This window comes from Atheta coriaria, unplaced genomic scaffold, assembly GCF_025399875.1.
Source record: "Atheta coriaria isolate IRGN ID8LTWV9N9 unplaced genomic scaffold, Caltech_Dcor_3.1 hic_scaffold_10_pilon, whole genome shotgun sequence".
Lineage (NCBI taxonomy): Eukaryota > Metazoa > Arthropoda > Insecta > Coleoptera > Staphylinidae > Dalotia > Dalotia coriaria.
Genome location: NW_027045452.1, coordinates 512,691 through 537,326, shown reverse-complemented (window position 1 = coordinate 537,326; position 24,636 = coordinate 512,691). Strand labels below are relative to the sequence as shown.

The window sequence follows — 24,636 nt, the reverse complement described above, 5'->3', positions numbered from 1 at the left end:
AATTTTTGGTGATCTCGTTATCAATACATGTTGGAGGGGGAGGACTCTTTGATGAAACCATAGATTTTGTAGGACAAATATTTTTTCAAATAATTTAGATAATTATCTTAAGATTTAATAAAAAACAATCCAGTTAGTAATTAATATTTGAGAATCATCAAATCGACATATTTTATCATTGCTACCTCTGTTAACTACCACAATCAAAAATTTTCGCACAGGAAATTGTTGGGCGTCTTATCAAAATGAAGCTACTCACGGAAAATTAGCTTGATAGTAATCAAGTGACAAAATAGGCCCCGGATCCTGTACTAATAGGGGTTGGTGATAAAAAAACTAAATATTTAGGGTTGTATGTATTTTTTAATTCCACATTATAAAAAAAATAAAAACAAAAGAATTTGTCCAAAAATTTAAAAAAAAAGTTAATGGTGAACAACCCTTATCACTTAGGGGTATGAAAAATAGATGTTAGCCGATTCTCAGACCTACTGAATACGCATATAAAATTTGGTAAAAATCGGTAAAGCCGTTTCGGAGGAGTATGGAAACAAACACTGTGACACGCAAATTTTATATATATAGATTAACTGGTTGATAAACTTCCAAATTGATAGTGTAAATTTAGATTTGCATTTTTCAAGTTGGATGAAGCCTGCAGGCAGCTGTCCGCCCTTCCTACGGTTCAGCCTCGGTTTTTCTTCAGCCCCAGTTCTATTTAGCGAAATGCTAACGATTTATTTTTTGAGTAGAAACGAAATTGGATGGTGTTTCTGTGTTTTCGTACTTTATGAATCGTAGAACAAAGGTACATACTCCTTTACATTAAGTAAAAATGTACATGTGTTTAACTTTTTTAGTTTTACGGGAACAATCGTGTTTCTTATTATATAAAAAATTTATTTACATGTGTGGCGTATCATTATCGCACACATAATGTTATTTAATCAGTACACTCGCATCACAGCCATTACATATTGAAATAATAAATTGAATTTCTGATCTTTAACACAACACATTAACTGCAATACGAGCACATGAAGTGAACGAATTCACTTCAGTCAGTATCAATGGACTCCTCTGTTTCCACCAGGGTGCTGTCCTCGGAGTCTTCGCTGACTTCGGGACTCTCGCCCCTATCCTGCATAACTGTAAATCTGCGAACATAGTTTAAATGTTTTGTTAATCTATCGTGTTCAACGCTTGCATATTATAAACAATACTTTGTTAATACGTCTTGTAGTTTTGTGCGACCCAATTTCTTATTTGCTCGCAACTTTTGATCCAACTCGGAGTCTTCTTTTGCTGGATCTTTGAGATCTGTGAGATATAAGCTGTGTATGGATTCCAGATCCTTCTGCCGTCTTTTTTTTAGAAGTTTGGCTAATTCTTTAAAGCAAATCTCTACTGCAAACATTATAAACAAAATTACAAAATATCCGTAATCATTTGCATAAAATCAACTCACTTTCAGCTTTCAGTTCAGCTTCACGAATTGTTATATTCTTCTTCTTGACACATTTCCTTAAGCACTTATTAACATCGTAAAATGTTGGAAAGGAATGATCCTCGCGATTTCGATACTTTTTAGTCAGAGCTAAATTGAATTCGTTATACTTTGAGCGTGTGAAGTCCAAACGATTAAAGTAAGCCATACCCGCGTGCGGACTATGTTTTTCCAGTTTAGCGATGGCAAATAGAATCTCCGCGGCTTTTTCATTATATCTTTGATATCTTATATAAGAAGAATTATCCTCTGCCTCAAAGTCAACTTCCTCGTTTCCTAATTCCGCAATCACTCCTTTGACTTTCTCTAATTTTTCGTACAAACTGTCCAACATTAAGGTACGCTTTACATCATTTTTGTCATTAGTATTTACTACATTTGTTGCTGGATTTGCATTATCTACTAATAACTTGTACAATTTAACGAAAAGATCTGCAGATTTGTTTGGTGTTTTGCTAATTTCTTGATGTAAGCATTCCAGTTCTTTCAGAAACTCTTCTGATTTAAGATAATCTGAAGCATTACCTGCTGATTTTTCAATAGTTCTAACTTTCCTGTGCACTTGTTGCTTGGACATCTTTGTTTGGCAAAAGTTCCTTTTACATAATTTTATAAATTCTTTCAATTTTGGTGGTAATTTTAATCCTAATGAATTTTCTCCTGCAACCTTGGTTTCAGATTCTGCTGATTCTGTTGTAGATTCTGGAACAACACTTGGTATGTCTTGGTCACTGTCTGTTACACAAACTGGTTGAGAACACTCTGTTACATCATGCACTGAATTCACAGATGTTTTATTATCACTGGTACTAATAATAAGCTTCTCTTGGTTTTTGTCCTGTTCACACACTTCTGAAGACATGACTGGCAGAGTATATCCATTTAATTCTGTGATGATTTCTCTTTCAGATTGTGCAATAGCTTCTTCAATCATATTTGAATTGGTTTTCTTGATTTCAACTGCTTGTGGAGTTTGTGGATCTATCACTAAACTGTTGGAAGTGGGAAGTTTCTCTGATTCAAATGTAGTCCCAGAACCAACATTTTCTTCAGTTTTGATTTCTTTTGTTGCTTGCATATCAGCACCATGCTGCTCATCATCTACGGAAAGATCAATGTGATCTAGTAGAGATAATCTTGGTTTCTGGAAAGTATCCACATTAGATGACAACATAAGGATATTTATTTTTTTCTGAGTAGCTAAACAAAAAGTTTTAGTTTAAAAAATGTTAGAAATTACTTTACCTTTGCACGTTGGTAGTCCGAATTTTCACCCTCGCTCCCTGATGATAAAGCTATTATATCGGCGTCCATCGAATGTACTTTATGTGTGTACCTACTTGTAATGATATTTGAATCAAACACTTCTGTTGAGCTAACCTAACAAAACTAGAACCTCGCATTCACTGACACCATCAAACAATTGCACCATAAACTGCATTTACACAAACAGACCACTATTTAACAATATAAGAGCATTCTAGTGCCATCTAAATGAAAAATATATAACTATTATGACTTAAATCTATAAATTTGCAAGAAAAATTATATTATATATTTATTTCAATAAAAATACATAGGTAAATAAATCGTATATAGATTGATAGCTAACAAATACTTTAAATTTAAACAATTTTAGTATATGTTCTATTGTGCTGCTCTCACATAATCGCAAAACGAACTAAATTCACCTTCGGTTGTTCAGCAGTACAGCAAGAGCGGACGGCGCAATGACAAACCGTTCGCATTTCAAACGTAAAACTAGTATTGCTCGTGTACTAGAACTGGTGGCTGGAATTGGTTGAAACACTAGTTCACCTTGTGATACCTATTTAACGGGTCTAACTAAAGCCTCTATTGAATTTAATAGCGTCCACAACGTCGAAAAGCACGGCCGAAATATGTCGAACGCAGGAAAGAAGCTCCTGCAATATGTTGCTAGTAAAGATTTCCGTACCTACTTAATGAGGTAAGTGTTACACTGTCTACTCTTGTGTAACCACCTGTTACATCTAAGGTTTAATTTGTAGCACACACTTTTGGGGTCCAGTGGCTAATTGGGGTATACCAATTGCTGCCCTTGCAGACATAAAAAAGGATCCAAAGTTTATTAGTGGCAACATGACTGTTGGTAATTGGACATTAATATTTACACTAATAATGGATGAATAACACTAATATTTAATGTTCTAGCCCTCTGCTTATATTCAGCAATATTCATGAGGTTTGCCTGGAAGGTTCAACCACGAAATATGCTTCTTTTTGCCTGCCATGTCACCAACGAAACAACACAGTTGATTCAGCTTGGTAGATATGTCAATTACAATCTTAGAAACAAGGAGGAAAAGGTTGCTCTCACATAACACAAGTTAAATATTCCAAAATAGCATGAAAAAGTTTTAAAAAGACTTATCTAAATAATGTTCATTGTTTGCACAGTTATTGTGTGCATGTTGTAGATCTGAGCAAATAGGGCTTTATATATAAAATGAATATGTGATTAGCTGATTAACATATCACGTTATTATGCTGAATTATGTTAACTTCAAGGTTAGTTAGTTTATAACATTTGGTGCAATCTCACATGGAAAGCTATTCCAACCTGTTTTATCACATTTGTTTCATGTGCTGATAAAAAAAAGAAATTTGATAACAGTCACAATCTGTTACATCACGCGCACGTCTCAAAGACTTACGCAAAGACATTTTTGAAAAATATTTTGATAAGGATTATTTGGGGGCCAAAATTATATTACATTCTATAAAATGTAAATAAGAATCTTATACGTTGATAAATATATTCATTTATTGTTGTTAATTTGTGTGCGTGAATTATTTTGTCAGTAAAAAGCGCACATTGAACTTTACTGCAAACGAGATGTGTTGTGATATTATACGCATCAGAGATCAAGTTCAAAGCGTCGTCAACGCCAACTAGCTTCTATTGCTATTGCTATTTTTATTATATTCTACCGTGTTTATCTGTCCGCGTGCTCGTTGAAGGTTTCTTTTCGATTTAACTTTCAACGGAAACGCATTGTTGATTTTTACAAAAAAGAACATAGAAAGATGAATTTATCAATTAAAAGAATTGTTAATCAGTTGAATAAGAAAGAAACTAAGGAATATATTACCAGGTAATTGATATACTCACAACGTTGTTTGTATGATGAAGTAAAAAACACGTTGTAGCACGCACTTTTGGGGACCGCTCTTTAATTGGACCATTCCTATCGCTGCTCTGGCGGATACACAAAAGGATCCGAAATTTATCAGTGGCAATATGACCTTTGGTAAGTTTACTGACTCCTTAAATATAATATAACTATAGAATAAGCATCCGTAAATCTTTTTTTTTACACTTACAAAAATATAACTTTTACATCCTACCAAAGGACTGAAGTGTCATACTAATTTAAACAAGTTTTATTACTTTCATTAATAAAGTAAAGTGATCCAGTAAAAATCACGTAGAAATTTAATAAATAAATATTTTAAAACTAATTTAAACAAGTATTGAATATCAGCTTTTTCCTGCTCGTGCCTTATTGATACCATTAAATAACGTTTTAGTTGGTTCTATTCAAGTCCAAAATATTTTTCCTGTGTTGGAACATAACGTAATTCTGTTTAAATTTTAGCATTGTGTGTATATTCTGGCATCTTCATGCGTTTCGCTGTGAAAGTGTCACCCAGAAATAACTTATTGCTGGCGTGTCATATGGCGAATTTTTCAGCGCAACTCATTCAACTTGGTCGATACATCAAGCACAATCATCTACAAAAAAATGTTACCCCACAACTCGCGTAAATAAAACACTTTTGTCTCAAAAAAGTTTCTTGCTTTTGTTTTGCAGTGGCCATTTTGATTGATTCAATTTGATAATCAAAATAATTAAATGTTTGTTGCACTAGCAACTTTGCAAGCAACATCTAGTGTGATGTGCACTCGCGCGATTGTTTTGTCAGCGAAAACAAAAAAAATTCAAGCGTCAAATTCGCTTACATTGTTTCGCAGCGGTGTTGTGAAAGCAACGAAAATTCCAAAAGTGTAATTCTGATTTCGAACATCCTCTATTTCGAGATATGGTCGTTTACTGTAAGTACCATTATTTTCTTTAACAATCTCGCAAAAAACACTCACATCGCATAAGGTAAAATTTGATTTAATGTCAAAATACAAAAAGTACATAATAGTATGTTTAAAATTGCTTAAATTTTACAAATAAAAACAACTTGGACGGAGATATATAAATGTAACATGGTCGCTTTAACAGTTTCAACCGCAATTCACCGCTAAAAACAGCTTGATCGTTGTGAGATTCTAGTCGAATGCGTTAGAATGAATAGAAAATCTAAATTGCACACGATTTGCTCCGAGTTTCCATCGATTATACATGCTAATAATATAAAAATAATGCTATATTAACGTACATGCTGTGCGTTTCATTATTGCTAATCTTCGATTGAGTACAATTAAGAATATCTTCTCCAAAAATGGTGAAAGACATCAAAATCGTTATGTACATTACATCGTTTCAGGCACTCTGTTTTATACAACATAAAAAAAACTCCTGGACGGATTACGTGAAATTTGTATATGCATAAAAGAACAATACTCTGCCGAATGATTTGTATGTGCATTAAAATATTATGTTAATTAGCTCTACGGTATCCTAAAAACAAGGCAATCAACATCGTGATCATCGTCAAGGCACTCAATTCTATACTCGATGCGCCGGCAATACGGCATTTGAACATGTTGAATCTGGTGACGTTATTGTCCACCAAATTACTAAATTCAGCTTCGACTAGCTGTCCATCATAATAAGTGATTAAATCTTCGAAAGGATATTCGTATCCTTGTTTACATTCGCATTTGTAACCGCCTGTTTCAAATCCACGGCCTAGGATAGGCACACACTGCAAAAATTTAAAATTAAAAAAAAATTTTGGTTAGAAAAATATATTATCTTACATAGGACGTTTTTTCATCGCATTTATGGGTACCCTTGAATGCATTAGGGACGTAATATTTATCGGGACATTGATTAATGTCCAGTTTTAACAGATCCATTGTGACAGCTACGACTCCCCTAAAAATAATAGACTTTTAGTCATTTTATTCGATAAAATCAAGAATAAATCTTACTTGAATTCTAATTTTGCTTTCAAACTATCCCATCCAAAGAAAGGCACTGCATACTTAACCTTCCACATGGGTACCTTTCCATAACAATCGAAGTACGGTGCGGTCCAATGACCGTGATCTAATTTTGCTGCTCGGTAGAAAGTAGGGTACCTTTCGAATTTCCTAAACGTTTCACCTGTTTCGTTGAATCTAATCTTTAGCTTCAGATAGTACTTCTCCAGGCTATCAAAATTAGTACTCCAGCGTTGCTTTAAGAACTGGAACCAGTCTTTGTTGGTGTAAACTTCTTCAGGTTTGGTTAACCTAGCTAAATCTTCCAATTTAAAACGCCTAGTATTTAATTCAGTTTTATACGCGTATGGCGCAAAATGTGTTCTGTTCGTAAACTTGTTTCTCTCCCAATATGTGCCCGCACTCCAGACTCGGCTATTGCCCAATACAATGGCCAATGTTTCGCCCATCATTTGGTCTTCGGTGAGTGGTTTATCTGCCACACGCTTACCAGAGTAAACTTCTTTCGGATCAGAAACTTGTAAGAAAGCGCTGATGAAGTTAGCAAGACGTACAGCCATCTTGGCTTCGTTATCAAAATATTCTTTAGCACCAAAGTTAATGTCGCCTTGGAGTATCAAATGTTCTGGTTTATATTTACGGCAGTTATCTTTATTGACACCGAGAATGAAATCTAGTGCTTTGTGAATATTAAGTCGCTTTTGATTAAGTGAGGCTGGGCCACTGGTATAGTTTTTGTATTCTGAGTATTGGTCGAGGTAGTGTTCTCTGACAAGAGGTTCGGCTTTTTCCCACTGCACAGGCATCTTTTGAACCCCTAAATTAGACATAAAATAAATTTTACTAGTATTTAACAAAATAAAAGCAAATTAAATGCTTACAGCCAATTTTTAAGCAGTCAAATCCATTGTAATATTGTTCGGCTGTGGCTCTCTCGACCAATTCACCTAAGAAAGGTCGCCGTGTAAAGAATGGAAGTCGCCAACCAGGTTTACATCGACATTGATATCCGCCTCGTCGGAAACCCCATCCATGTATAGGTTCACACTAAATAAATTGGAAGTTATTAGAATACTGAAGTTGAAAAAGTGATATTTATTACCTCTGTGGTTTCCTTTTTACATCTTGCAGTATCTGCATATCTGTTTGGTCCATTATTACCCATCCCCATTGGACACTGATTAATATCCACCCTGTCAAAGTCCATTTCAATAACTGAGACGGCAGTGTATTTTGGAAACTCAACGTGTCTGAAACCTGTATGTCTAGGATAAATATCCGCAATGGGTACAACAGCAGCCACAAGCCATCTATTCGACCTTCCGCAATCAAAATATGGTCGCGTCCATTTCACCGGTCCTTGGTCTTCGTCCGCCCCTGGCGGTCCGTGGAATGTAAATGTTTCGTTCGTATTATTCGCGTATCTAATCTCAACTTGATAAGTTGTTTTGGTGTCATGTCTACCAACAATGTCTGGCAGATTCCATAATTTGTACCATTCATTAATTCGATAGTAATCTGAGGTGTAATCGTTGCTTGTGTTGGGAGTAACAGCACCCAAGTCAAACAAAGTAAAGGTATTTAATGTTGAGATTCTTTCTAAATGAATCGGATCGTTGAAATCGTCTGTACGGAATGTACGGGGTGCAAATCGCGGAAAAGTCTTATTGAAAAGCCCAGATAAGATGGTGAATAAGATGTGTTTGGTGAGAAATAAATTGCAGAAGCATTGATGTGTGGATTGGCTGAAACATCAGCAAGAGTTGAAAGGAAGTAGTACATCATGCCAGGATCATATGTGTCGTTGATTGCTGGTCGGATAAATCTGCTCTGCAGAATGTAACTCCAGAAAAAGGATCTACTCAGAGCCATGTTGTGTAGTTGCAACAGTTGGGTGCGATTCGGGAACACTGGATTGATGTTGATTTCTTTGATTTCTGGCAAATGTGAGACTGAATCTTCAGGCAAGTACAGATCACCAACATGTTGAATGGGGCAGTTGTCTTTGGTCACCTTGTCCATCTTCATGCGCACCTCATCGAAGGCGTCTCGTGCTTGCCATTCGTATTGCGCGTACACGCCCAATGCGAGGGCAATCAGCCAGGCGAGGATGACTCGTTGCCACATGATGACTTCTTTTGTTTCTTCACGCTTGTTTGTGTATGTAGCGTGTTACAGCATAGTTTGATCGATTTTCGCACAACGCACTGGTGGAAAACAATTGTGTAAGTTTAAATAGTCGAGGAAAACAAGTTGTTTAGGTTACGTTGTGGTGCCCAGCCCACTTTATTTACTGAAGTTACTCACGTTACTCATCTACCACCACTATTTCTACTTAATAGACGCGACGGAAGGACGCCAAACCAACAATTATTAAGAATGCGTCGGTTTCGGTGGGACCCCACCTGTGTTGTGCTTGTGTGGGACGCTTTCCAACAAGTGGTAGATTGTATCTAACAGAGTTGTATTAGACTAGAACAAAAGTACGAAACATTAGTTACCAATAACTTTGATTCTATTAGTTTGGCTTAAGATAATTTTAATTAACATTTAAATTGTGTCCTCATTTTATAACATTTTTTCTAATGGTGAAATTAGATCCCGACCTGGTTTTTAATGTTTGTTTGGTTGCATAAGTCAAGGCGTATATTTTCTCTGTTTACGTCTGTTCGTCATCCTAAATTTTTTGAGTTTTTTATTGCTGAATTCCTGAAATTTGAAGTGATGTTCAATTTTATAAAATAACTTTTATTTAATGCCAAACGATGCTGCATACTCAAACAAAACTGTGTAATTTAAATTATTTAAGGAATATGAGTCATAATTATGACTATTTTGTTTACTTACTACTGCTGCAGTGGATAAAGCAAGATTTTAGAAAATAAATTCAGTTTATTACTACTAGTAAGGTAACAACTCTTGAATGACTGTAATCAGTGCGGTTACCTGCCAAGAATTAGGATGCGAAATCATAAAGGAGCTTTTATGTACAGAAAACACATTAAAACGTCTAGACTGAAGCTCAAGAATGAATGCTTTGTTCATAGATTAATATGAGTAATATAATACCTACTTCAGATGAAAATGGACATGTGTTATACTATTTAATCACAAATGTGCCCATTGCTACATCATTTAAATTTGCTCTCGGTGAACTTGATGATAAATAAACGTAAACATGCAAATGTGTGTGTGCGTGTTGTGCGAGAAGAAAAAGTAACGAAAAACGTAAGCGAACGGTTGACGACGTGCATTTACATGACCATTACAATACTCGTTTCTATTGAGTCGGAATGTGAACGTGTAAATTTGCATGAAAACCTACGATCGAACAAAGGGCATGTGTCTTCGCATCGGCTAGAAGGGTAAATTACTCCCTGACAAATGACGCCGGGAGCGAGCGCGATGACCAGCCTGTGTTGCTGCTGCTGCTGCTGCTGCTTGCACGCTCAACAGTTGGTGCGGTGCGCGTATTTTTGCCAATGCGTGCGGTGCACACCCCAAATGGTGCGTGTAGGTTCTTTTGCAAGTTATTTGCGCAACGTGCAAATGCAGTGAGAACGGGGATGCAGAAGGGTCGCAGACTAGGTTTTTCAATTTCAAATTCTGCAAACTGGACTAGAGTTTATTTTGTGTTTAGTGCAAAATCACCAACTGTATCAAAATTACTAGATGAATAACATAGGATTCATTTTAGTATAAATAGTTTGCACGCTGCGCTGGTTTTTGAAATATGTATGTACATTATCATGACCATGACCGTGGACAAAAATGCCGTTAAAAATAGACACGTACTGTACGTGAATACCGCAGTCGCGGCTGGTGCGCAATGAATTGCTTCTTTGACAATGACAGCAAAACTCAAAACTAGTTTGACCTTTAACTTTGCTTATTTCGCAAGTGACGCGTTGTAGAAACTTTTATGATCGCCTAGTTTTTTATTTTTTGCATTCACTGCTCTTGAAGAATAAAATGTGTGTGTGTGTGTATGTAAATTACAGCAGATGAAAGGAAATGTGCAAAATGCAAAAATGCATTTTGACGGTTGGACAACGCGTTGTGTCGTTGAACACACGGCGCGCGCAAAATGCATGTGCAATGTGCACACACGCACATGAAGGTGCGTGTGCGGCAAGCGCAATGTGTGTGCATTTGTGCATTGTCGCATGTAGGTACGCACTTGCGCTGGCTGCACATGTGCGTTGCATGTGTGCGCCCGTCGTCGGTTTGAAAGAGCGCAAATATATGTATTGCGGGGCAATGAACGGAACGGCGCGGCGGCCGGCCCTGTGTGTGCAACCACGGCGAACGCAATTGCGATGCACAGTGTAATTATACAATGCGCCATTATTTTTATTTTTAACTTGGTGCGGTTTTAATTTTGTCAACGCTGTGTGTTTTCACAAACGGCGCAAATGCACGCGTGTATTGGCGGCTATTGTCTGTCGTGCGCGCATCATTTTCTTCGCCGACTGGTTTTTGGCGAGAAGAATAAGATCTAGCAGCGCCCTGTTGGCATTAAAAAGCGGCCGTTATTCCTCTTGCACACGTATGTAGATGTGTGTATGGTGAGTACATTTAGGGAGCGCGCGGCGAGGAGGAAAAATTGAAGCGAGTTTTGCGCTTCTTTGTTCTTGCGGCGCGCAAGTGCGCGCTGCGCTGCCTTGCTTGGCGAAATCGGCGCGCCGCGAACGAGTTGTGTGTGCAAGGGGATCTTGTTTCTTGTTGGGGAGATTTTTGCACACGCCAATGCGCGAAAAGCAGATGTTGACCCAGCTCTCTAGTGCGCCCAAGAGCAGCGCACTTTTCTAGAAAAACAAGCGTGTGAAAATTCATCATTTAAAAAATCACCAAATTTTATCTTTTACCACTCATAGTAATAAAATTTAGGTGAAGAATAGCATAATAGTCTAAATATTTTTCTCCATCCCAACTTACATCAGTCCTTTTCTATTTGAATTAAAATGTCCAGCAACAGATTAATCGTAGAGATAAATATATGTTGAAAGAAGACGCGGTGCCGCCTGGATGCTTCATCTTGACATTCTCCTTGGTGAGTCTGTGTGTGTGTGTGGTTTTTTCGTTTTGCCCTCCTCCTCGCGGTGTCTGTGCGCGCCTCACATATCGTGTGACTGTTCGTTTGGCGAGAGGAGAGCCTCGCGAACGCCGCGAAACCGGTCCCCGGCGGTGCCGGATTGTTCTTTTATTCCTCTTCGCTTTTGCTTTTTCAATTTGAGGCTCTTTCATAGCCGCCTCCGCCCCTTTTTGGATGCCCGCGTGTATTGTGCACACACGGCATCATCTTTGCATCTCTCGGCTCTGCGCGCAAGCGAAGGGATTCGGATTCAATTCACGGCGGGAACCTGTTTGCGCGATCTTTCGGCGGGAACGGACTGACCGAAGGAGAGCGCGAATTCGTATGCAATAAAATTTGCAAAATTTTTCATGTTGGAGCCTGGCTAGTTTTACCCAACATCATCCTGCTACTAGTTTAAACTTGTTGCCGCTTTATTTTTGGCATCTGCATCATTATTTGCGCTTTAACCCCACGGGCACAATGCAACCTTGAGGAATTGTTTGTTGTTTGGTCAGTTTTAGTTTTTTTTTTTTCATTTCTGACGAAATTCCAAACTAAAATTAATATTTTTTGTAATACGTGTTTTATTTTATTTTTTATCAAAACAATTGCACGCATAATGATGTCTGCAAGTACGGAAATGAAGTAATTGTGATAGTGGAACAATGCGGTTATGTCTTGAAGAAATCGCGGAAAGGACTCTTGTTGCACTGAGGTAGAGGAAACGAAGCAGACGCTCGCGAAGCTTAATGATCCTGCCATTCTTCGGCCGCGTCTTTCCCTCGCGTTTAAATGCCTTGGCGTACCAAGTATGTTGAATTAAAAAACGAAAAAGGCATACGCCGCGCGTCGGTTATAAAAAGTGTCTGCAGACTGGTTTCGCGCACCGCTCGGTGTGGGCCCTAGTCCTGGCGCGCGCGACGAGTGCAATGAAAGATGGGCGCCTGGTGTAGGACTGAGGGAGCGCGCTGATGGTGCGCATGCGTGGCCACGCCGTGCGAGCCGCGAACCTGAATGCAAGCGCGCGACGCGCCGGCCAGACGGGGCTTGCAAAACTACCGATTGCTGCAGAGTGCACATTGCATTGCAGCCGCGGGAGTCGGTACTACACCAAAAACGTAACTCTAAATTTTCGCTCACATGACTACTTCAACATCAATTCGATCCGATTCAAACACGCTGATTGCGCGCCCGGCACCTGGACACTTCATGTAACTCGCCAAGCACGCACACAAATCGTCGAAAAGAAGAACAGTGAACAGTGAAATTGTTTAAAAAATATATAGTGCAACACTACTCACATATACAACATACACAAATACAAAAATTGGACGGACAACATCTCGCAACTGAATATTACTACCAACAAATGTACATCGACGCAGCAACAACCTAAGGATTTAAATTACAACAATACAATTTGAACCGACACTGAAAGATCGCGCATATTTAAATCAATTAAGTTTGTGTTTTTAAGTTTATTAGTTATATCATATTGCAATTATTGATCGTTTGTTGATGATAGAAAAGTATATTTTATATTTTAACGAAACGAAAATGTTTGTTGTGTTTGTTAAAGTGCATTAAGTGTTTCTAAAGGAGATTATTACTGATTTGGTACGTACTCACACTCACACAAGATTCTAGCTCTAAGTACGTAGATTGTTGCATGTAATGCATTCTGATCGATTCGCGCCGGCAGACACGACGATAGACTGGACCCACCTGCATTGTCTCGATTTTGAATTTGCCGCGCTAGCGGCGAGAGGTCAGACTTGCATTGTGTGCTCGACGCGCCGGCCGTGCCGGAGTGTCCCGCGACGCTAGTAGTAGAGTTATGGCTTATTTATCACCGACGCAGTATTGTCTTTGGCTGTGCACCGGGAGCGGATCGCATTACATTATCTATAGGCTAATTAAAATCGAATGCAAGTTTGCGTTTCGCGAAACACGAACCGGTCGACGCGCCGGTCGTGTGCTCTCGCTCTGACTCGCATGTGCATGCTGTGCCCTTGCGCGTCGCTGCGTGAACCCCGGTGCCTCCTAGCGGTCACGTTGACGTTAGCGACGGCAGTTCAGCGCTGGCCGCCATTTTTAATGCTGAATTATACATCTCGCCGGGGCTTCTGATCCAGGTACGTACGGCAAAAACGGCCGAAATTTGCGTGATGTCATCGTGCATTCGATGTGCGCGCGTACGTGTCGTGTGCGTGGCTTCGCGCAAAATGTGTTTAGTTTGCCGGCGTTTCGCTGCAATTCACTCGCCGATGCAAAAGTGCGCGTGTGTGAGTGCGCGCACTGCATTTGACCTGCACACTGTGTGCGAAATTGCATCGGCAGTTCACACGCCCGCCGGTGTATCGTGTTACCAACCCGATGCCAACTTCGCCCGGTCGCCGTGTGCACGATTGTCGACGTTCGCTTTTGGATATTGCGCGCTGTCTGCTCGGCTGAGCTGTCTGCCGCTTTTGAGGTTCGGTCGGTGTGTTGTTCTTTGTGCTGCTGCATCGGCTGTGTTTTTCGCGACGAATGCAACCGAGGTGGGATGATGGCCGCGACACGCCACTTATTGTAAATCACACGCAAGTCTGACCGTCGCACGTGCAAAAAATCGAAGAAAATATTTCGGGCGGGAACCTGTTTGTTTTTGTTTTCGTATTTGGCGGTCTGGCCCGGCTGACAACAATCACAACAGACGGTTTGTTTGAACTCACACTTGAACTTTGCGCGGCTATATCTGTACATACACACACGCGCGTGTCAACATGTTTGTTGTGTGTTTGTCTAAACCTAAACCGAATTGTGTTTTTGTTTGTTTACGATATAATTCGCGCAATTTTAACGTTCCGTTGCGGTTTGCAGCTATGGCAGAAGGTAATGGTGAGCTATTACTGGAAGAATCAATGAAGATCGATTTGGAAGCAGAACGCACCGAAGATTATCAAAAACTTTTGGAATATGGCCTCGACGAGAAGGTGGCGGCGAAGCTGGACGAGATCTATAAGACTGGCAAACTGGCGCATGTCGATCTGGACGAGCGCGCGCTCGATGCGTTGAAGGAGTTCCCCGTCGACGGCGCGCTCAACGTGCTCGGCCAGTTCCTCGACTCGAATCTCGAGCATGTGTCCAACAAATCCGCCTACCTATGCGGCGTGATGAAGACCTATCGGCAAAAGAGCCGCGCCGGATCTAGCCAGGGCAGCGCTACGCCCGCTCCCGCGCCTGTCAAGGGCCCGGACGAAGAAAAAATTAAATTAATACTCGACAGAACTGGATACACCCTAGATGTAACGACAGGTATATATTATTGTATAGAATCAACATCGATTGTGATATATATATATTCACACTATGTTGATGTAACTTACCTAGGCCAACGAAAGTATGGAGGTCCACCGCCAGGTTGGGATGGCAACACACCAGGCGCAGGTTGTGAGGTGTTTTGCGGCAAGATCCCGAAGGATATGTACGAGGATGAGTTGATTCCACTCTTCGAGGAGTGCGGCACCATTTGGGATCTGCGCTTGATGATGGATCCGATGACTGGCACAAATCGCGGCTATGCTTTCGTCACATTTACCACCCGCGACGCGGCACAGATTGCCGTGCAAAAGGTAACTAGGTGGTGGGAACCCATAAGCTGCTGTTGTGTTTGCTTAGTATATTTGCGAGCGAACGAGCGTATGGCGCGAGTGGCGATGGATGAATTGATGGTATTGTGTAGATCTCTTGGAAATAAAGTTGGGGTGTGAGTGGAATGGTAACTTGAACGTGGGGTGTTTAGAAAGAGTTGATACGTTTTGCAAGGTTCCCACTGGTAGCTAGACATTTAATCATTCATATGTGAACTGAAAATTTAATATCGAACGTTGGCGCGAGCGGCAGCATTGACGAGCGCTCGCGGAACGTTCGGGCGGAATGGTGAGACTTTGATTTACACGTGTTGTTGTTGTGTTCGACCAGTGTCGCTTGGTAACAGATTCTCACCACCTCCGAACCGTTGCACTCTAATTGGCATTCTCTATTATAGTGATGTGTGCCTACTGTAAGTCACAGCCGGCAAATTGAGAGTTGCCTTTTGTTGCAGCGGCTCTGACCACGGAGCATTATCTTTTCCCTTTAGCATGTCCCTGACGAGAGAGAGCCCCATTGGTTCTGAGATACGAAATTGTTTCGCACGCGAGCCGTGCGGCGCATGATTTGACGCACTCTGTGTGTGTCGCAATTGGCTCTAACGTGGACGCACCTACTGATGGTGTTTTCGTTTGGCTGTGGTGGTTTGAAAATTTTGTTTTGCAGGTCTCCTCTTTGCACCTTTGCAAGCATCGAGCAAATGGGGCAAAATTAGCTACATGGGCGGCGCAAGTTGCGTGTTGTTTTGATTTTCGAAATTCGAGTTTTGATTGTTTTTATTTTGGTGTACTATTTGACGTAGCGCAGGTGGTTGGGGTGTGTTGTGTGTTCCGGATGATGAGAGCTGGCCCACGTGCTGGGCAGATTACTTAGCGAGCATGCGAATTCACACGTAGACTATTGTTGGCAGCAAAATTACTATTTTCTAATCGATCGGGAAGCGTTCACTTCCAAAATTGTTTTCATCGTACTTACACAAGTGTCACGCATTTGGAATTTAGCGTTACTTTGACTTTATGTTGTTACACGAAACAAGTTGTTTTGGCAAAATTGTGGCAATCTTTCTTTTTCTTGACCCACAGCTCGATAATCACGAAATCAAACCCGGCAAGACACTGAAAATTAACGTTAGCGTTCCGAACCTTCGGCTATTCGTGGGCAACATACCAAAGTCTAAAGGCAAAGAGGAGATACTGGACGAGTTTGGTAAATTAACAGGTAAAGTGGCAAAAATACAAAAACAAACAAGAAATCAGGCATCAGTAGATAGAGTGGCGGCCGGCTGCCAGGCTCAGTCCTATCGCGCGTGCTCACTCACGAATCCTGCGCCCTGTCCTCGCCCCTTGCCCGCCAATACTTAATCCAAATCACCCTTTCGAAAGGCAAGAAAATTGGCTACCCTTCCACTGTTCTTGCAGCTCAATGATTATGAGATACGGAAAGGCAAAAAGATTGGCGTTACCATATCTTATAACAATCACCGATTATTTGTCGGCTATATTCCAAAGAACCGGGATAGAGACGATCTCTTCGAAGAGTTTTCCAAACATGCACGTAAGTTGAGTACCAAACCCCCAATTTCAAAACTGAAATTTGAGTCCCTGGAATATATTTGTCAGCGCCTGAGCAATGGGTAGGGCAGGGCCGCTACGAGCATGGGAAGGGTAGCAAGGTCCAATGCGAGTAGCGCTTTTTTCTTCATCGTTTTTTTTTTCTTTTTAATAATCACCACTTCACTTGTTACACGACACATCACTCATTTTCACGCACACACACACACATATATATGCATTCATTCATTTGTGTATTTCTTTTGTTTCTTGTGACATTCGAACATTTCTCTCGTGGACCTGCTGTCATGCATTCCAAATTTTCAATCATTCACCCACTACTTTCAACACACGAGTGTGCAGTGGACTTTGGTGCCTTCTCTCCAGCAACCGACCGACAAAATATCACCGCGCTCTTCTTGTATTGTGTGCTTCCGAGGCACGGTTTTGATTAATTTGAATTCTCTTCGCGCGTTTAGCTGGCCTCATGGAAGTCATCATCTACAGCTCGCCGGACGACAAGAAGAAGAATCGCGGCTTCTGCTTTCTGGAGTACGAGTCGCACAAGGCGGCGTCTTTGGCGAAGCGCCGTCTTGGCACTGGGCGCATCAAGGTGTGGGGCTGCGACATCATTGTTGACTGGGCCGATCCGCAGGAGGAGCCTGACGAACAGACGATGTCGAAGGTGAAGGTGCTGTATGTGCGCAATCTCACCCAAGATATTTCCGAAGAGAAGCTTAAGGAGTCATTCGAGGCGTTCGGCAAGGTGGAGCGAGTCAAGAAAATTAAAGATTATGCTTTTATACACTTTGAAGACCGGGACAATGCAGTTAAAGTGAGTTTTGAACTTTTTTAAATTACGCACAGCTAAATGACTGTAATATTATTATAGGCAATGGAAGAATTAGATGGCAAAGAAATGGGTGGATCGAATATAGAAGTCTCCTTAGCCAAACCTCCGTCCGACAAAAAGAAGAAAGAAGAGATTCTACGTGCAAGGGAGAGGCGAATGATGCAAATGATGCAAGTTCGAGGAGGGTAAGTGTTAAATTAACAAACTCCACATTGAGTTTTTCTTTAAAAATTTATTACTAATCATATTTATGTATCTCTAGAATGGTGCCAAGTAGTATGCCAATGCGCGGACCGCCAGGACAGGGCGGCGGTGGCGGCGGAGGTGGGCCTCGGACGGGAACCTCAATGCGCGCTCCGATGGGTCGTGGCGACTACGGTAAGCGCGCATTCTCTCTTCATTTATCATTTCCGCGAGGAGTCTTAATTCTATTTGTCACATTTATTAATAAGCAACGTGAACCTTGGTCTGTGAGCTTGTTTGGTCAAGTAACAATTCTATCACGCAGAATCTCGCCGATTTTGATTGTGTCGCGCGCGTATGTGTCTAGGATGTTCTCGCCGCCGTCAATGGCTGCACACACGTGATTGTAGCAGCAAGTAGACAAAATGTAACCGCTAACATATCGCACAGGCACTAGTATCTGATCCTGGGGGCAACGACTTGATTGGTGATGGTTACGAAGTAATAATTTACTTAGAAACTGAATATCTGATAACGTATGAATGGGCTGTGTGCAGTCCTTGACGGTTGCATCTAGGACGAGAACACAATCAGAATTATCTTTATATAGTGCGACGTGGATGGAGATTTATTTTTTCCCGATTGGTTTGAACTAAAATTGCACAATTAACAACTTGTGTTTCAAGTGTATGTTGCGTTGATGACTGAGCTCACGATTGCTTTAATTCATTGTCTCATTGTCAGTTTATTTCAGGTGAAGAGCTCTTGGCTTTCTTGTTTTTGAATAACCATTATTTGTCACTAACAGAGAGTGGTGTTCGGGGACGAAAGTTGCAAGAGTCTTTGGTTGAATTGTGTGCATTGACATTTATAAACACGCGATGCACACACACACACACACACATAAGCATTGGTTGCGAATCCTGGACGAATGTTATTCGAATGAACGTAGCTGCATGCGGCATCGCCGCCCGCACTCGCGTGAGGTTGCTGCCGCATGGTTTGGGCATATTTTTGTACGCATTTTGCACGCTGCTGTAAACATTTATCTCGTCCAACAATTTCCAAGAGCGTTTTCACCACTCTTATAACTTTGCATGCGAGATTTATATTTGTACGATATTTTGTGTGATATGTTTGACGCTTCCAGGAGCTGGTAAGTACTTAAACGTACATATGGGGGCTGCGGTGATGGGTGGAATTTTGTTGAGATTAATTTGTAAATGAACACTGTGTAGTAGACTGTTCTGGTGCGATTACGATTAGGGACGATTACACTGGCAATTGCGAGTGTAAATGGGACACGACTGGCGAGAATCGTTACTTGACTCTTTTCCCGGCATGCCTTAATTATTAATTAATTATTTGATTATATAATACTAGTAGATGAGAAGTAATTGATTTTGTTGGAAGATGAGAAGTTGGCATACGTCCAAATTGGATTTATCAGTTGGCTAAAATTGGGACTATTATTGTGTGTTTTATAGATTATGATTACGACTATTACGGTTACGGGGATTATCGAGGCGGCTACAGTGACCCCTATTATGATGACTTTTACCGGTATGAGGAATACTATTACGATTACCCGCCGGCACCACCGCAAGCTCGAGGGAGAGGCAGACAGCCACAACCGGTGGGTGGCCTAATTTATTGCAAAAAGCAGAACAAAGACTCGTTTTTAAGGCAAAATTTTGAAACCAAATCGAAAATTTTATTCATAAATTCGCTAATTGTGTGCGGATGTCATTGTTTGACTGTGGCAATGTGTCGACAAGCTCAGCCACTAACAACTTTCTTACTAATCGAACTAACGTCTTGCAATCGTCACTTGAATGCATATTATTTCACCCTTTGTCGCTATTTTCTACGCGCTTCCATTGGTTTTGTCATGTTGAAAATTTTACTCATATAACACTCGGGCGGTCTTCGCATGATTTAACTAACTGTTTCCCTCTGAGTTTAAAATTTGAGATATTGAGACATGCTTGTGACACTTGCCACAATCAAATATCATATCTGAGTCCGCCGGCCCAGCGCGATGTCTGCCAAATTATGTCGAAAACATTTTTGCCGGGAAGAGTCAGGACGCCAACGGCCACGATGCGTGCTAGCTTGCATATATTGGCGATGTGGGCCGCTCGAAACGAGCCGCTTGGCTCAGATATGATGTGCTCTTAGTTGCAGGGTTATCCAAATAGTGCGTGTTGGGCGATGGGGAGACAGACGCCGCCGCAGCGACGACTAACATTTTCGCTTTGCAGTGTTTATTTTTTGTTCATATTTTATTTGCTCATTATGTTTCTCTTTTATTTATCTCTTTGTTTTTATTTAGACATCGCTCCCCCATCGGTGTACCGGGTGACGAATCAAACCATAACAGCGACGTTATTTTTTGTTATCGCAGTCACAACTTCAGATTCAGTTCATCACATTTTAAAGATTATCGCCGTTTGTTATCGCTTTCTTTAATTTTTTTGCTTTAGTGCTTTTTTAGTGGCTTTGCTTTTATGTTACGTGCTTTTATTATTGCTTTATTGGCCGTAGTGAACAAGTTGCACATTTTTTGAGAGTGGCAAAAATGTTCGTAGCCGCGCCTGTAATTTACTTTGGATAACCCTTTGTCTAGAGCTGACACGATGAATTCGGCATTCTCAGTGTGCTGAACTGCTTGGCACTTCAAAAGCGATGCATTACCGCAACTAGAAACATGTTCGTTCTGCTATTGTTTGGTTGCTGCAATGCTGAAACTGGAAGTGTTTTGCAGATTTGCCATAACGAGGAATTGTACATAACAGGTGAAGTTGAAAACAAAAGATAAACAATTGCTGTGTTATTTTCAATTCAACATACTTACTCCTGATTTGGAAGTTGCTTATCTTTTGGCTTCAATTTCAAATTTTAGTTTTTAAGTATAAAATTTTAAGCATTGTACATTTGCCCAGTGCCAAGTGTTTGCATAAGAGCTGCAGGTCAAATCGATTTACTGATATGATTTTATGTTGAACACTTAGGACCTGGATGAAACGAATGCATTGAATTCTACAAGTGTGTACTACGAAGTGAACAGTGGGACACAGGTTTGTTCCGGCCCTTTCTACTAACCTACCTTAAGCGTTACGCCGCCGCCTCTCAAAACACATCTATTTTCGACCAGAAATTTTGCTCCAAAACCAAACTTGAAGTGTTTGAATGGCATTGGCGCGGGCAGAATTTCATAGTTTTCGTTGCTTTGTTTTACATCACATCATTTCAGTTTGGATTTAATTTTGAGTTGCGATGCAGATTTATTTCGTTTGACATTTCTGTGTAAATTCTGCTTTGATGTAACCAATCCAGTTAGCTTGATACGTGTTAAACAAATGCCATTCATACCTTCAACTCCCATCAATATCCTGTCATCTCTATTTCGTCCTTTCCAAAAAAACAACAATGGACAAAAGTAGAAAGGGTAGAGCAGAGATTTTGATGTAGTTGATGTTTATTGTATGGGAGAACTTAAATGACTAACGGTGCCATCGAATTTATTTTGTGTACAGGATGTCGCTGTCGATTTTTTGTAAATATCGCGTTTAACTAGCACAGTTAGTCAGGTTTGGTTTCCGGAACGAATTATGATTTTATTTTCTAATTTTGTATGCGCTGTAGAGATGTTCACATGTCAGAGCGTGCCTAATATTGCTTCTGTTTCTTTTATTTAGGCTGGCCGTGGGCGTGGGGTGGTGGCACGTGGCCGGGCCGGTGGCCCCCCAGCCCGTGGGGCAGCGGCCAACAGAGCGGGGGGCCGGGGCGCAGCAGCAGGGGCGCGTGGAGCAACGCGCCAAGCCGCTCGTGGGGGGGCCCGCGCCAAGGGAAGTTTACCAGGTAAATATTTACCAGAATTCTTAAATGTACGCATTATGAGCGCACGCACCCCGCTCCATCCGTAACCCTATTTTTCATTTCAGCTGTTTTGTTAGCGACAGCTTAATTTTGATTTTGTGGAGTTCCTCTTACCGCCTGTATGTATATCCTTAATAACCCATCCCAATCGGCATGTAAATATGCCGCGCGGCAGGTCTGTTCAAGCAACCCAGGAGTTGCTGGTAGCTGGCAAAACAGCTCGATTGAAAATTTCATTTGCAACACCGCTGTGACCTGTTGCTCGGTTTTCTTTTTATTTTTTGGCCTGTTTATATAATCAGCACCATCCTGGGTGTTGCTTGAGTTTTTCCTTCCACTCTACGATTATAATACTTTAATGATTTGTGCGTGGTTTCTTGTAGCAGGTAAGCGGAAATTCGACGGGGGTCACCAGAACCAGGGGGAGTCAAAGCGCAGATACCAGAGCAATTGGGGTAGCCAGCCCTTGGCGCAACAGCCGCTGGGTGCAGCAAACGGCGATCAGTGGTATCAGGACTCATTTCCAACTTGGAGTTAAGTATTTTTTAGTTGTGTGGTCAAAAATTTTGCTATAAAAACTGTGTACACCCAACTTGGGGAGGGACTGAAAATTCGGAGAAGAAGAGGAAGACTTGCCCTGCGCCCGGGGGCAAAGTTTCAAAAATAAAAAATGGTCGGCGGCTCGCGTACACACTCGAAAGTGTGCGGACTTTTGGTTCGCGAAAAGATTCTTGTGATTTATTTGGAATTGGATTTACAAAAGCGCATTATCTCTATGGATGAGGCGTCGGCCAGCGACTTTCGGAGAGCAAAACGTCGAAAACGAAACGCATTCGAAGTATACAAACATATTTGAATATTGAAAACGCGATGGTGTCCCCATATTCTGCAAACCAGTTTTGTAATTGTTACTGATTATTTTTTTCAATCATTTCATTTGCTCGTATACTATATTGTTATGTTAAGCGTTGGGATTTACAAAATTTCTATCTTGATGAATTGTATGTCAGGATCAGATTAGACTTTCGCCGTCTATTTTTACAATTTCAAAATGACGCTGCATTTTTATAAATTCAAGACGATGTTTCGGCTGAACAAAAAACAGTAGCAGATGCAAGAAAATTGTATAAGTTATTTGAATATTATTAGAATATTATTGATTGTTTTTTATTAATCTTATAATTGTTAAATGAGCGTGGAGCCTGAAAATGGGCGAGAGAGGGAGAGAAAGAGAAAAGTTATAAAAATGATGGAAATTTCTGCAAAAGAAACTGCGATCAAGCGCGCCCCTTAGTTCTGGAGACCTACACCGCAGGGGCGCAGCGCCTGCACAATGTTATTAGTCCCGATGTGGTTCGATGTTGTTTTAATTGTGTTTTAATCTTTATTAGTTTTCTTGCTCTATTAATTATTACACTTGCGTTCATTCACTTTATACGTTCATTTTTGTAAAACAAGCTGTTATATGACGACGACGACGACGAAAACGCGAAGAAAGGGAAAAAATTACTAAAATATATCTCCAGCTGCCTAAAAATAAAACGCCAAATCATACCCGATCGTATGATGCTGTTGCACAGCTGATGGGGTGCGTGTTGACCGAGCGGGAGTGCGCCTGGGCTCTCTTTACACACACACGTGTGCGGACTTAAAAAACTATGTAATAATGAAAATATTTTGTGAGAATTGTATAAAAGTATGCGAAAGTCCGACCTAGTGACACACACCCGCCCTGTATATCTGTATTAATTAGGTAGCCCGCTCGGCAACAATAAAAATAAAACGAACTATACCAAGAGGAGGGAACGAAATGGGGAACTGTGCACTCGGAACAAAAGATGTGTGTCCTAATTGTTTATATTTCGATGATATCGATCGAAACGATACCCAAGAGCGGCTCACCGACTTTACGAGTGATTTTTTTATTAATATTATATGTATAATATAAATATTATATTCTATTCCTGCAAATGCATTTTGCATTGTGATGTATTTTAGCGGTAATTTAAGGAGTGGCATACTTCTGTTTCCGTCATTAATTAATGTATTACGAAACAAGATTCGAAGAGGAAAGGCATGAGTCAAAGTTTACACGGCGTATATGATACGAGTGTAAATGCTAACGCACCATAACATAAAAACTACTCTAAGAGAAACCAACAAAAGATGAACGAAAACGAAAACAAAACTCTGACTAGCTCCGACACAGCAACAAAAAAAAAACACGACATGTTCACAAAAAGCAACAACAGAATTACAGCTAAAAGTTTCATCATCATTTGCAATTAAATAATTTACATAATCTATTATTAGTACTACTACTACTTCTACTATTCTGTCTAATTATCAGTAATGTTTTTAATTATTCATATTTAATTAATTTTTGCTTTCGCTTCCCCTTCAATACGAACAGCAAACATGTTTTTAATTACGAATTACAATTTTTGTCGATTAACGAATTCAACTGTTGTAATGATTATTTTTATTTTGTCTTAATTACTTTTAGTGTGATGTAGTTAATTATAAATTTTTCTATTGACGATACTATTAGCGAAGGACAAGCAAACAAGCAAAAGCAACCACACAAATAACTATTAGCCGCCAATACATATTATTACATATTATTTTGATAGCGGAGCTATAAAGGAGCTTCGATTGGATTTGTTATAATAATCAATCATTCATGAGAGGACTGATTTATATGTCTCAATAAACAGTTGTATGTGTATTACATTTGATATCCGGCCGACTTGTCATTGACGATGCACCCGAGTTTGTCTCTTTGCA

General features: G+C 40.4%; 4 protein-coding genes across 20 annotated transcripts; 2 read left to right on the top strand and 2 right to left on the bottom strand.

The window, feature by feature from the left end:
- Positions 1 to 93: 93 nt before the first annotated feature.
- LOC135800655 (death domain-associated protein 6-like) lies at positions 94 to 2,959 on the bottom strand. Of its 2 annotated transcripts, none has more exons than XM_065313947.1 (4): positions 2,753 to 2,959; positions 1,469 to 2,651; positions 1,224 to 1,404; positions 94 to 1,157 (listed from the first exon to the last, which is right to left on the bottom strand). In XM_065313947.1, the coding sequence occupies exons 1-4, from the start codon at positions 2,819 to 2,821 to the stop codon at positions 1,058 to 1,060; spliced, it is 1,533 nt and encodes a 510-aa protein (XP_065170019.1). In that variant the 5' UTR covers positions 2,822 to 2,959; the 3' UTR covers positions 94 to 1,057. The 2 variants fall into 2 exon arrangements, with proteins under 2 accessions (XP_065170019.1, XP_065170018.1); XM_065313946.1 differs by having other exon boundaries at positions 1,224 to 1,407; positions 2,753 to 2,956.
- Positions 2,960 to 3,220: 261 nt separating this feature from the next.
- On the top strand, positions 3,221 to 4,325 carry Mpc1 (mitochondrial pyruvate carrier). The gene is made up of 3 exons (XM_065313948.1): positions 3,221 to 3,476; positions 3,538 to 3,638; positions 3,701 to 4,325. The coding sequence occupies exons 1-3, from the start codon at positions 3,409 to 3,411 to the stop codon at positions 3,868 to 3,870; spliced, it is 339 nt and encodes a 112-aa protein (XP_065170020.1). The 5' UTR covers positions 3,221 to 3,408; the 3' UTR covers positions 3,871 to 4,325.
- A 1,121-nt stretch (positions 4,326 to 5,446) lies between these two features.
- LOC135800652 (synaptotagmin binding cytoplasmic RNA interacting protein) lies at positions 5,447 to 24,587 on the top strand. Of its 16 annotated transcripts, none has more exons than XM_065313937.1 (12): positions 5,447 to 5,606; positions 14,611 to 15,045; positions 15,121 to 15,362; positions 16,464 to 16,599; positions 17,411 to 17,766; positions 17,824 to 17,969; positions 18,047 to 18,162; positions 19,455 to 19,603; positions 20,982 to 21,047; positions 21,669 to 21,857; positions 21,915 to 21,968; positions 22,233 to 22,372. In XM_065313937.1, exons 1-11 carry the CDS (start codon positions 5,594 to 5,596, stop codon positions 21,924 to 21,926), a joined length of 1,860 nt encoding a protein of 619 aa, XP_065170009.1. In that variant the 5' UTR covers positions 5,447 to 5,593; the 3' UTR covers positions 21,927 to 21,968; positions 22,233 to 22,372. The 16 variants fall into 16 exon arrangements, with proteins under 16 accessions (XP_065170009.1, XP_065170012.1, XP_065170010.1 ...); XM_065313940.1 differs by having other exon boundaries at positions 21,669 to 21,831; positions 22,236 to 22,370; XM_065313938.1 differs by having other exon boundaries at positions 22,236 to 22,370.
- LOC135800651 (uncharacterized) lies at positions 5,658 to 8,972 on the bottom strand. Its single transcript, XM_065313928.1, is given in 6 exon segments — positions 5,658 to 6,430; positions 6,486 to 6,603; positions 6,660 to 7,488; positions 7,553 to 7,718; positions 7,774 to 8,351; positions 8,354 to 8,972. Coding segments are annotated over 6 exon segments (2,403 nt in total). The 5' UTR covers positions 8,799 to 8,972; the 3' UTR covers positions 5,658 to 6,163.
- Positions 24,588 to 24,636: the final 49 nt, after the last annotated feature.